Source organism: Sorex fumeus, unplaced genomic scaffold (assembly GCF_029834395.1).
Source record: "Sorex fumeus unplaced genomic scaffold, SorFum_2.1 ptg000061l, whole genome shotgun sequence".
Lineage (NCBI taxonomy): Eukaryota > Metazoa > Chordata > Mammalia > Eulipotyphla > Soricidae > Sorex > Sorex fumeus.
In genome coordinates this window covers 15004003-15016839 of record NW_026606118.1, presented here as the reverse complement: position 1 = coordinate 15016839, position 12837 = coordinate 15004003, and the positions used below count along the sequence as shown (strand labels likewise).

The 12837-nt window shown below is 38.9% G+C and overlaps 1 protein-coding gene across 5 annotated transcripts in view; it reads left to right on the top strand.

Annotated features, from left to right (window-relative positions):
- The window catches only part of TAB2 (TGF-beta activated kinase 1 (MAP3K7) binding protein 2), a 76577-nt gene extending 64125 nt beyond the window's left edge, over positions 1 to 12452 (top strand). For all 5 annotated transcript variants that reach the window (XM_056125980.1, XM_056125977.1, XM_056125978.1 and 2 more), the window contains 4 exons: positions 3928 to 4088; positions 4261 to 4354; positions 5919 to 5999; positions 10434 to 12452. In XM_056125980.1, coding sequence (XP_055981955.1) covers positions 3928 to 4088; positions 4261 to 4354; positions 5919 to 5999; positions 10434 to 10576 — 479 coding nt within the window. In that variant the 3' untranslated portion in view covers positions 10577 to 12452. The remainder of the gene's footprint in view (positions 1 to 3927; positions 4089 to 4260; positions 4355 to 5918; positions 6000 to 10433) is intronic.
- Positions 12453 to 12837: the final 385 nt, after the last annotated feature.

Below are 12837 nucleotides of genomic sequence, written 5' to 3'. Positions count from 1 at the left end.
ATTTATTGAAATCTCTTATCTGTTCATTTCCTTTTTCCTGCTTTATTATTGTTGGATTGTAGCCATTTCAATACTGTCATTTAAGGACCAGAGCAGTAGTACTGCGGGGAGGGTGCTTGCCTTGCATGGGGCCAACCTGGCTGTGATTCCAAACAGCACGTATTGTCCCTCAAGAGTGATCCCTGAGTGCAGAGCCAGGCGTAGCCCAGAAAAATAGTCATTTTTTATGAAGCCTCGGGAGGAAGATTATGTAGTACACAGTGTTCAGCCAGTTATCTTTAAATCACTTCTTTATGCTTTGGCTTTGTAAGTCCTCATTAATTTATAATGTAAATAAATGATAAGCATGCAGGGGATTTTCCCACTTAAGACTTTAATGAATCATTCCTCTTCCTGTATAAGCATATACTGCTGGATTGTGCATGAGCCTAATTTATCTTGGTTAGTATAATTTTATTTGTAATAGATTCTTCTTTGATAGAAGCCCGGGATGATAGTACAGTGGGTAAGGTGCTTGCCCGGCACACAGCCGACCTGGATTCAACCCCCAGCACCGTATGGTCTCCCCCAAACCTGCCGGGAGTGATCCTCGGAGTACAGAGCAGATGTAAGCCCTGAGCACCACCAGTTGTGGCCCAAAGACAAAACAAAGAATAGTTTCTTCACATGCCAAAACAAAGAAAGAAACATTAAAAAGCCATTCTAGGGTTTTATTTTTCTCATTCACAGTCATTGCCCATACAGAGGTAAAATTTTCTCACTTCACTCCACCATTGCAGCCTTTGTTAAAGCTTTCCTTGTTATCATTCCAGATGCCCCCCCTACCTCCAGTCAATGCCCCACCCCTTTTCATCTAGTGATGGCATAACTTCTCAGATTACTCATCTTTATAATGAATCTGAAAAGCTGCCTTAATTGGTAGTGTTGTGTAATATTTTGTACAGAGAAGATTAAGATGCAAACAAAACCCACAGCTGGAGAAAAGAAATTCAGTTGAATATTATAGTGATTTTCTTAAGCCCATTTTGACACCTTTATTTTCTTTGTAATTCATCTTTCTTACATTCACGTCTCAAAATCCTAAACCACAAATAAAATGTGAGCTAAATACACAAAAGTCCAGCCAGTCTGCTAACTAGTTTTGTCATTTCTAAGAAACATAGTCATCATAACTCTGTTCTCAGATTTTGTTTTCACTGGAAATAAATATGTCAAAGTCTTAAGAATATAGTGAATTCACAATATTTTGCTTTAATTTCAAAAACATCCTCATAGCAATTCAGCAACTATGGCTGCATTTCTCCTAAATTCTTACTTAATCTATTTTTGCATATTATTGAAGACCATCTTCTACTGTTGCGACCTAAGAGATAGAAGTTCTTAATTTTAAAAATTAAGTGGCAGAAAGTTAGCAAATAACTCTGTAGCATATTAAAAACCATGAGAGAATATTCTAATTTATTTTCCAATGAATGCATCTCAGAACATACATTCCATGCTAGGGGCTGACAGTCTAGTCAAGGTCTGTAACTATTCCCTAGTAGGAAAGTTAACTACATATCTAACAGCTTTCCTTGTATAATTTTACTTATTCCTTACTAGTCTCCCTTTACCAGAAACAAAACAATATTTCCTGTGTTGGTGGCTGATGATTGGTAAATTCCACTAAACTTTTCTGAAAATGTCTTTTATTCATCCAAACTTGTGTAAGTACCGGTCGGGGCCACTTGGGACTGTGAAATCCCCACGCGATCGGGGATTACACAATAAAGTATGTTGGAGGGCTCTCTGGGGCCGGCTCTCTCTCACTGCCTTTGTTTGGTGCTCTTGAGTCTTCACTGGGTCTTACCGGCTCTTGGCGATGGGCAAGCTGAGGAAGGACAAGGACCAAGCTGGTTGCTGATTAGTTGCCGTTCATTCAATCTCTCTCTTTCTCTCCCAGCTCTCTCCAACCCTCTCTGTGTGTGTGTCTGTCTGACCGCGTAATTCTTTCTTCCCGCTGTATCTCTCTCCTCTCCTCCCTCCCTCTCTCTCTCTCTCACTGCTGTCTCTGTAACCGTCTCTCCTTCTGTCTCTTGACTCTCCTCTGCTTCTCAGTCTGAATTCTCTGGATTCTCTCTCGTTTCTGGCTCCAACTGCTTCCTGGCTCTCTTTCTCCACTTCCCCTGACTGGATCGGGATTCCCCTCCACTCTTACAGTCTAGTTTATACAGCAATCATGTAGGTTCGTGATACAAAGGTGGGGTTGAACATTAACAGATCTACAAAGAGGTAAGGCCACTCCTCCAGGAGATTAACTCACTGACAAAATCTCATCTAAGGAGATTACTCCGGATCACTAGGAGATCCACTCAAGGGCACAATTCCATCCAGGGTGTGTGGCTTTCTTCTTTCCTCAGCTAGTAATCCACTTAAATAGTTGTAGTAAATTTATTTCTACTATTTCTAGCAATGCCATTCTGTATGAGCACAGTAAGAGATATATCAAGCTTAAAGTTTGGTTCTTCCTGAGGAATTTCACTATATATTCCAGACCCACAGTCCTCAGGCTAGGTTAGTCTTCCTAACCACAACAGGGTCCTTATTCAGTTACTTCTTTTGGGTCATGACAGAGTTTGTCCATGAAAGTGCTCTTAACTTATAGTTAAGTGTTAGGGTGCTTGGCCTGGCCCATTTTGATCCTATGGTAGCTCACAGCTTGCCCTGGGTCCCTCATTGGGACCTTGCTTTTGGGGTGCTAGGAACTAAGGGCAACTGAGTCAAGAAAGCAGATGCCCATGCAGTTTCCAATCATTCAGTCATTCTTACTGCAGGATGAGTCAGTAGGCAGGAGTGTATTCTTTGTGTGATATTGGCCCTCAATCAGTTCCTAGCACCACATGATCCCCTAAGCACTGACCAGAGCATCCCCCAAGCACTGACTTGGGAGGCTCAACCTCCACCCAGAAAAACAGTAAAATAATTTTACAAAAAGTATCATTTTTACTTTGTAATTTTAACAATTCAGTGTTAGCATTCTCTGTGGACTGAAAATAAATCTTTTATATTTACAGTGTATATCAGAGATGGTCTTGCCCTCATTCCCTTGTATAATACTTAGAAATTGTTCATATTGTAATTTCTTATGTACAGTCTAAGCCTGTCAAATTTTCAGGAGTAAAAGGACTTGTCCCTTTCAGATATTCGGAAATGAATTAAATGTAGTATGTAGGTTAATTGACTAGATCAACCTTGTAACTGTATCTTACGGTGATTCAATTAAAAATGTTAAACATTAATAAATGAAAAGTATAAAAAATGGACTGTATTGAAGTCTTTAATGCTGTCATTAGGAGCCAAGAAACAGAACAGCTGTTAGGATGTTATGCCTAACATCAGCCTGATCCGGGCACGATCCCTGGCATTGCAATGGCTTTCTGGTCATTGCCAGGTATCACCCCACATGTGGGTCATCCTGGGTGGTCCACCACCATAGGACACGAGCATATGTCTTATGACACTCCATAGGCACTGCATCTTCTGGCTCTGTCTTTGAGCCACCACCCTTTGTCTTTGAGCAGTTAACTCAGCATCGCTATGGGTGATTGTCAGACCCCCCTGAGCACTATTTGGGAGCATATCTCACTCAGACGTGTATGCAGGCACACACACACACACACACACACACACGTCACTTCAGCGTTTAAATGGATTATCCGGGCCCTAAGGAAAATTAATTGGGAGACACTTTTCTACATAAGTAATGAAAATAATTTTTAAAGATTTTGTAATTTTAAAAAGTTAGACACAGTATTTCGTTTCGATTTATCTTTGGAATTCTTGGCAAACTCTTGTCACAGAGTATTTGTTTTGTTTTGGAAAGGCTGCTTTAAAAAGGTGAATTGACTTAAGTGGGTGGGTCCTCATGTTTACTAATATGTATTGCAGCTCTCTTGGTACACCAGAAGGCCAGAATGGAACGACTTCAAAGAGAACTTGAAATTCAAAAGAAAAAGCTGGATAAACTAAAATCTGAGGTCAATGAAATGGAAAATAATCTAACTCGAAGGCGTCTAAAGAGATCAAATTCCATATCCCAAATACCTTCAGTAAGTCTTATCCGTAACTCATAACCTCTGTGATTTGAACATGAGAATATGCCATCTTTCGTGTGCATAAAACTTAAGTGTTCTTTTTTTATACACGCTTTCCTAGCTTTATCTTCCTAACTAACGCATAAGAATTCAATGTAGATTTTTCTCACATGGCATTATTTTGCAGCTTGAAGAAATGCAACAGCTGAGAAGTTGTAATAGACAACTCCAGATTGACATTGACTGCTTAACCAAAGAAATTGATCTTTTTCAAGCCCGAGGTAAAGTTCAGTGCATACTCAGTTCTAATTTATTTTATTAATTTGCCAATTATTTTCCTATGACTACAAATAATCTTTTAAATCATTTATTTTACCGTATCAGATTTGAGTTTGTTTGAGTTTGTATATAATGCTAAAAAATAAAAAAAAAAAACTATTGGGTTTTTCTCAGTCCCAATTTTATTTTTTTAAGAAAAAAATTAGTTGAGGAATGTGGTTTGATACATGTTATAACTTTGAGATTCTCTTTTAGCTGTGTGTTAGGGAAAACAGTCATTAGTGTGTCTGTATTGTCAGTGTTGATTTTTAAACATTGGTAAAATCTGTTACATAAAATTTAATTAGATTTTTTTAATGTAGAAGCATGCATTTTTTGTTTTACTTTTCATCGTTCAAGAATTGCTTTTTGAGAACAATTTAAAAGACAACATCATCATGATGATATTATAATATCTTAATTAAACAGGAGAATAAAAACAGTGGCTTATACATTTGAGGATTTTTTTTAACGTAAACCATTAGTGATGAAAAATAATTGGCTACTGTGTTAAAAAAAAAAAACCAAGCACAAAAATTTGTAAGTCTACAGCTGTACCTCATGGTGTTTCACTAATAAAAATTAAAAAATAAATAAAATTTTAAAAAATCAGTGAAAGTTTACAGTTAGGCTCCATAGATGGCTAAAAGGGAATTTTATCATTACCTGATTTCAAGATTAGGAAAATTGTGGAAATATTTCAAACAAAAAAGACAGGAGAGGGAAGGAAAAACCAAATGAAGTCTTTAATCACACTTTGGAATGTGTCCAAAATCCATCAAAAGGAAAAATGATTTGCTTTCTTTTCTCTTAAAATGTTAGCAAGCTGTTTCTCTTAAAATATTCATAGAAAATGTCATAATTGGGGCTGGAGCGATAGCACAGCCGGTAGGGTGTTTGCCTCGCATGCAGCCGACCCAGGTTCAATTCCCAGCATCCCATATGGTCTCCTGAGTACCACCAGGAGTAATTCCTGAGTGCAGAGCCAGGAGTATCCCCTGAGCATCACCGCGTGTGACCCAAAAAGCAAAAAAAAGAAAAAGAAAATGTCATAATTTAATTTTGGAGAGAAAAAGAAAATTAGTACTAGTCTATAAACTGTTATCCTTGAATTTTTTTTTGTTTAAACTCTAGATCATCATATACACAGTGCAAAGTTTCTATAATTAGTTCCAAGCTATTTAGTACTTAAGAGCAGTTTTAATAGTTTTTTCAATTATATTTTAAATTGTTAAATTTTGAGTTGTTTTAACTTATCTCCTGGCACAAGGATCTAGATCTAGTTCTAGTTCTATTACTGTCTTACCAGCATTAATTTTACTTCTTTCCCAATTTACTGCTTAGACCTTTGTTCTGAGTACAATCTTAGCTATTTGGAATTTCTTACATATAGAGGTATCAAATAAAAGTATTTTTCCTATTTATAAGCTAATATTTTTTAGAAGGAAAATATTTGCTTTCTTAAAAAATAAGCTTGGATATTTTTGAGCTATAAACATTGATATATTTACTTTTTATATGTTTCAGGACCACATTTTAATCCCAGCGCTATTCATAACTTTTATGACAATATTGGATTTGTAGGTCCTGTGCCACCAAAACCCAAAGGTTAGTGTAACCATTAAGTATGAAAATTGTTATATTTTGAAAAGTAAGAGTTTAAATATTATTTTTAGCAAAACCTTCCACTCTAAAACTGTTTGAGAGTTTGGCATTCTTGGTTGATTCATTAAGAAGATACTTTGTCTATTTTCACTTACATGCTTGGGATTGAGGAGGATACAAAACAGTGTAATGTTCTTAATTCTTTAAAAGTAGGGCCAGAAAGGTAGTACAGCAGAGGAACTTGCCTTGAGCACAATCAACCCTATAGTAATCCCTGAACACAGAGCCAAGAAGTAAGCCCAGAGCACTCTGGGGGTGACTCAAAAAACAAACCAAAAAAAATAAATAACATATAGAGGCAGGGGAGAGTTCCAGATGTAAGGGGCTTGCCTTACGTGCTGCTGACCATAGTTTGTATCCAGTTCTTTAGCACCACATCTGACCTCCTGATCCACATCAGTCTGGTGTTGCCCAAACACGCTTCCCACCCACCCCCCAAAGAATAAAAGGAAAGTACTCATCATTAAGTTTCATATATACTCAAGAAGGAAATAAAAAGCTTGAGGAAAAAGTTAAAATCGTGTTTAAAATTTTAGACCAGTTCAGGAATACAGACATATTAGAGAAGTTTATTTTTCATGGATATCTACTCAGTTAGGCTGGAGCAGTAGAACAGTGGGTAGGGCGTTACACGCCTTACACGCGGCTGGCCCGGGTTCGATTCCTTCGTCCCTCTCAGAGAGCCAGGCAAGCTACCGCCCGCACGGCAGAGCCTGGCAAGCTTCCCGTGGCATATTCGAATGCCAAGAACAGTGATAAGTCTCACAGTGGAGACGTTACTGGTGCCTGCTTGAGCAAATCGATGAACAACATTGTAGAATGGGAAGAACATTGTACAACGCCATCTATTCATTTTGTTGTTTATAGCATCAAAAACTTTGAATTCGAATTGAATGGTTTTTGACAATCGTACATATCATTTATACCATTGATTCTCACAGACTAAATGGTACACAAACTAGGAGATGAAACTATGCATGTGACTTTTTTACTCTAGTCATTAACATAGATACAGAAACAGGAATAAGAAAGAACATATTGCTCTTTCGGTTCTTGAATAAGTTTGAAGAATTTTTATGTTTTTATTCAGTGTTTTCTTCCTTTCTACTCTATATTCTGTCGTCAAGTGTGATTTAATGAGGCACAGCTGTATATTTTAAGTGTTTTTAAACAGTTTGCTGAAATAAAAGCAACTGTTATTACGGAGAAGCGAAAATGGGAGTAGGGGGATTGACAAGGAAGCGAGTGTTAAGATGCCAGTGCTATTTGGGTGTAACATCGGCGTGATTGAAATGAGCAAAGCAAGGGGATTTTCGACTGGGTGAACCGCCCTAATCTTTCTTTACTATCTTTCAAAACCTAGAGTTTTCTTATGGAAAGATTCCTGTTCAGTTTCGGCATGATCCCATTTTTTAGGCGTAGGCGGAAGGTGGAATGTAGATAAGGTTGACTATAATAATTGTTGAAGCAGAATAAGTACTTGAGAATTTTTATTACTGTTTTCTCTTTTTATCTTTGTTTTAAATTTTCCAGGATGAACAGAAAGTAAATGCATTGTTTAAAACTTTTTTATGGCCAAGGGTTGTAACTCGGTGGTATAGAAAGTATCCCTTATGTCTATGAGAGCACGGATTAAATCCCCACACCAAAAACAGACCGAAAGTCTTTTCACAAAAGCTAGAGCTTGTGTAGTGACTTTCGGAGAAATGATCTTCTTTGTGCTAAGGCTAAAAAAAAAAAAATGGGGAGTTTCAGTTTACAGAGATTTACTTTGATCTCTTTTTTTCCCCCTTTCCTCCCCTTTTTTTGTTGTTCACTAGCTAGGAATTGCACACAGGTTTTAAACTGGGGGCCACTCCCAATGATTCTCTAGGCGTCGTGCGGTTCAGGGGATCAAAACCCAGGCCTCCCGTGTATAAGGCACATGCCCCAGCCCCGCACTGCATCTGAAAATTAAATGTGGAAATTACAAGTTGTACTTTGCAGTCTGGTTTCCTATTTCATCAATTCTGGTGAAATCAGAGCTAATAAAAATGTAACTCCGGATACCAAATAAAATTGTACAGATATAAGAAAAGCATTGCAGATTTTTCTTTTTCTAGAAATTGTAAGTTTCCTATTGACTACTTTAGATGTTGCTGAAGTGATGAAGATGCTGGCATTTAATAATAAATTGAGGTAGTAATAAAAAATGGATGGTTTAACCTTCCTAAAAAACAGCTTTGGAATTTAATTTAAAGAATGGTGTTTTAGGGGCTGGAGCAATAGCACAGCGGGTAGGGCATTTGCCTTGCACATGGCTGACACGGATTCGATTCCCAGCATCCCATATGGTCCCCCAAGCACCACCAGGAGTGATTTCTGAGTGCAAAGCCAGGAGTAACCCCTGAGCATCGCCGGGTGTGACCCAAAAAGCAAATAAAGAAATAAATAATGGTGTTTTACTAAAAATGTACCAAGTGGGAATATTTTCTAATATCTACATTAAGACTAAAATTCTAATAAATAGGATGGATTTTATGATTAAAACAACCATTCTATTAAAAGTTTCCCAAGTAATGAAATATCTCACCTGCATGGCAAAGCCTGGCAAGCTCCCCATGATATATTCGATATGGCAAACACAGTAACAACAAGTCTCACCATTTGTTGTGAGACGTTACTGGTGCCCGCTCAAGCAAATCGATGAACAGTGGGAGGACAGTGCTACAGTGCTACTTAAAAAGCTGTTGCAGTGAGTAGGGCGTTTGCCTTGCACGATGCCAACCCGGGTTTAATTCCTCCGTACCTCACGGAGAGTCCGGCAAGCTACTGAGAGTATCCCGCCCGCACAGCAGAGCCCAGCAAGCTCCCCATGATGTATTCGATATGCCAAAAACAGTAACAACAAGTCTCACACTGGAGACGTTACTGGTGCTCGCTCGAGCAAATCGATGAACGACGGGTGCAGTACAGTGCTACTTAAAAAGCTGGGCTGGTGGAGTTCATGCCCAGTTCAACCAGCCTAATCAGTGGCTGAATAATTAGCAATACTCCTACATTAAAAAAAAAAAAAAGGAAAAAGCTGGGCTGGAACGATAGCACCGCTGGTAGGGCGTTTGCCTTGCACGAGGCCGACCTGGGTTCAATTCCTCTGTCCCTCTCAGAGAGCCCAGCAAACTACCGAGAGTATCCCGCCCACATGACAGAGCCTGGCAAACTCCCAGAGGCGTATTCATCTGCCAAAAACAATGACTCGGGTCTCAAAATGGAGACGTTACTGGTGCCCACTCGAACAAATCTATGAACAAGGGGAGGACAGTGAGACAGTGCTACAGTGCTACTTAAAAAGCCATATTTTTTCTAATTATATTTAAAGTATTGGGAAGTTTACTAAGATTGGCAGACCTTGAATATTTTCATTTTTTGTAGTTAAATAAAGGTTTGATTATATACTTATTTTTAAATTTAAGGGAATTGCTGGAGATAATCTCAAGTTGCTCATGCATGTGTCAGCAGTTAACAAAAGCTAAAAGTTTCAGCAAGTAACTGTTGTAAATTTTCTGATAAGCTGTTCTTTGGAGACAAATCAAGAAATAAAGTGCTAGTAAGAAGGTACAGGGTGCCAGAGAGCATTTAATTTTTTTAAGTTTGTTTACAAAATTAACTTCCTGTGTTTTTATTATTACTTATGATAATTTGTCATTTTGGGTTTGTTTCTGACTCTGCACTCAGGAATTACTCCTGGCAGTGCTCAAGGGACCATATGGGATGCCAGGAATCAAATCTGCCAGGCAAGCACCTTACCCTCACTCTGTACACTATCTCTCCAGCCTCTTTAATTTGTCTTCTAAAATAGCAATAAAATTAGTCAGTAGTATATTGTAGAGGGATACCTTGTTCCTGAGTTAGGTGCCATTGTAGAAGTCTCTGCATTAGTTACCTGGTGAATTGATTTCTGTTTTTTTCCTGCTGTTGTAGAAAATTATGCTATTTCCCATTTAAGGAGATGGGGGGGCTTGGGGGGAGGATCATTGGGCCACACCCAGCAGGGCTCAGAAACTGCTTAGGACTTGGTGCTTAGGAGTAGTGCCAGGGTTCGAATCCAGGCCTCCTGCATGAACACATGCACTCTAGTACATTGACACGTTAACACTCCAGGCCCAACGTTTTAGATTTCTGAGTGATTCTATTGTGTCTGTGTTGCTGTTCCCCAGCAGAGAAGTTCCAGCTTGATCGTTTGATGTGGACCAAGCACGTGTGTTGGTTTCAGTTAGACGCTTCATGTGATCAAATTAGCAAGGCGTTTCATGCTGTTAGGGACAAGTAGTATTCCAGTCGACAACAACTTATGACTATAATTTTTCTTCAAAGAATTTTTCTGCTTCCTCCTTACAGATCAAAGGTCCGCCATCAAAACACCAAAGACTCAGGACACGGAAGATGATGAGGGGGCTCAGTGGAACTGTACTGCCTGTACTTTCTTGAACCATCCAGCCTTAATCCGCTGTGAACAGTGTGAGATGCCAAGGCATTTCTGAGCCAGAGGCCCTCTGTCTTCTCGAAGGCCCCATCTGAAGTTCCAGATCGAGTCTGTCGTCAAGGGAAAAGTTTCACTGCTACATAGAATTTTGTCAGATCGAAGGCGTGACAAGATGGTGGTGTACTAATGCTAAGTATCAACCGCAGAGCTAGTATTACCTCAGTCTCATATCCTGGGCAGTTGAAATTCGTCGTGCGGAAGGTAATCTGCAGAGAGACTCGGTTGCCCGCTGCCTGACCGTGTACAGTGTTACCAGGAGCCCGTTGCGGATAACTCATCTATCGAGGTGTTCCCAGTACCTTTTTCCCCTCGTGTCACTACTGAATTTTGACAGGAGGAAGGAATAAAACGATGGCTTTTTTTTTCTTTTAAGCTTTCGGTGAAACACTACGAACATGAAGAAAAGGAACAAGGTTTAACTATTTAAAAAGTGTTTGCTGCCGCATAGTGCCAATGGGTAGGGGAAGAACGTCACACGTCTGTGGTACTCTTGACCTTGTCTTTGTCTTCCCTGAAAATGTCTCCATTCTGTGAAGCCAGCATCTCGGGTCTCAAGCAAAGGAAAGCAGCATCCTCGTCTGTACACACACGCAGTGAAATATCCCAGCGCTTCTCCTCCTGTACAGATCTCTCAAGTCTGCTTAAGTGATTTCTCTGCTTTATTATTTTCTTATATTTCTATATGTATAGTGTAATAGTCTTTTTGTTAACTAATTTTCTTTTTTCCTTTTAGTGATTAAGCACGGTCATGTGCCTTTTTAAGCCTTATCTGAGCGAAGCAATGCCTTAAAATGAAAAAAAAAAAGAGCATTAATGAAACTATGCACAAATAACTTTCATCTACTTACTCTGTACTTTGCCCTCATGAGTGCCAAGGTTATGTGAAGACATACAGATGCTTCATGAGATTGCAGAGAGATTTCCAGCCCTGTGTCGATAGGTCACACTATGTACTGACTTAAGCAGTGGGTGACAGAAAACAGTGTTTTCAGCAGGCAAGGTTTGAACATCAGGTAGCTGTAACTCGCAGACAGAGCAGATCAGGCTCGCTTCGTCTGCCTGCTGTCCCGCAGGACTGTCGCCAGAGCTTGCTACGGGGAAAGTGCAGTTTCCAAACCAGCAACAGCAGCAGAACCTGCAGCCCTTTTTTTTGGAAAGAAGTTTAAGTGCTTCACTGTCGGGGCAATCCGTCTGTCTCTAAACCTGACTGGGTGGCAGTATCATTGGTGTTTATAAAACAAGGCTAGTCATATTTAGGGCAACTGAAGAAAAGCAGGGGAAAAAAAGAAAAGCAAGTAAACTTGAACACTGAAGCAACCTCAAGCATCTCTGTATTTTGATGATATATTTTTATAAGGAAATGAAATATTCAGATGATCAGGAATGTATATAACTAAATGAAATCAAGGAAAATAAAAGACAAAATTGTGAAACTCTATCAGTGCCTAGAATGGGGCGAAGGGAAGTGCTGACGTGTAGCAAAAGATGGAAGAGAATGTAGACTGTCACCCACTGTAAATGTTTGCAAATGGATATTTTTTAAATAAACAGGGATTATTACAGGTGATTTAGATGAATATCAAAGCCTTGACTTCTGGCTTTGTATTTTGTATATGAGAAGAAATATGACAATCCTAGTTAATTAGACATTAGACCCAGAGCCCTTACATTCGATGCATTTTGTTTTAAAAAATAGGCCTTGTTTTTCAGCTTCATCTGCAGTTCTATGTGAAGATTGATAAATCAGTTTTTACTTGTTTTATTAATAAAACGTAATTTGGATATCTTGAGTTGATGGTTTTGTGATTTTAGCTGGGTAAACTATCTTTGTAACAGATAAGTTATTTATAAAAATTAAAAAACTTATATTCTAATTTGGATTTTGTGACTTATTTTTAAATATGTGGGACAGGAGATTATTTATATTCCAGTAGCTCATATAGTGGTTAATTGAGATCAGACGAAACTCATTCTCTTTTTATTTTTTTTTTCACGGTGTTACATCCAACTGCTTTCTTCATCTATTGTTTATAAATTTCCCTAAGCTACGTTTAAGTAGAAAGCCAGAAAATGAGTATTTCTGTTTTTCAAAAATACTTTTTCCTTGTATTTATTTTGGTGGGTTGCGGTAGGACGTTTGCCTTGCGCACAGCCAGCCCCGCCAAGCCGGGTTCGATTCTTCCGCCCCTCTTGGAGAGCCCGGCAAGCTACCTAGAGTATCTCGCCCGCATGGCAAAGCTTGGCAAGCTACCCATGACG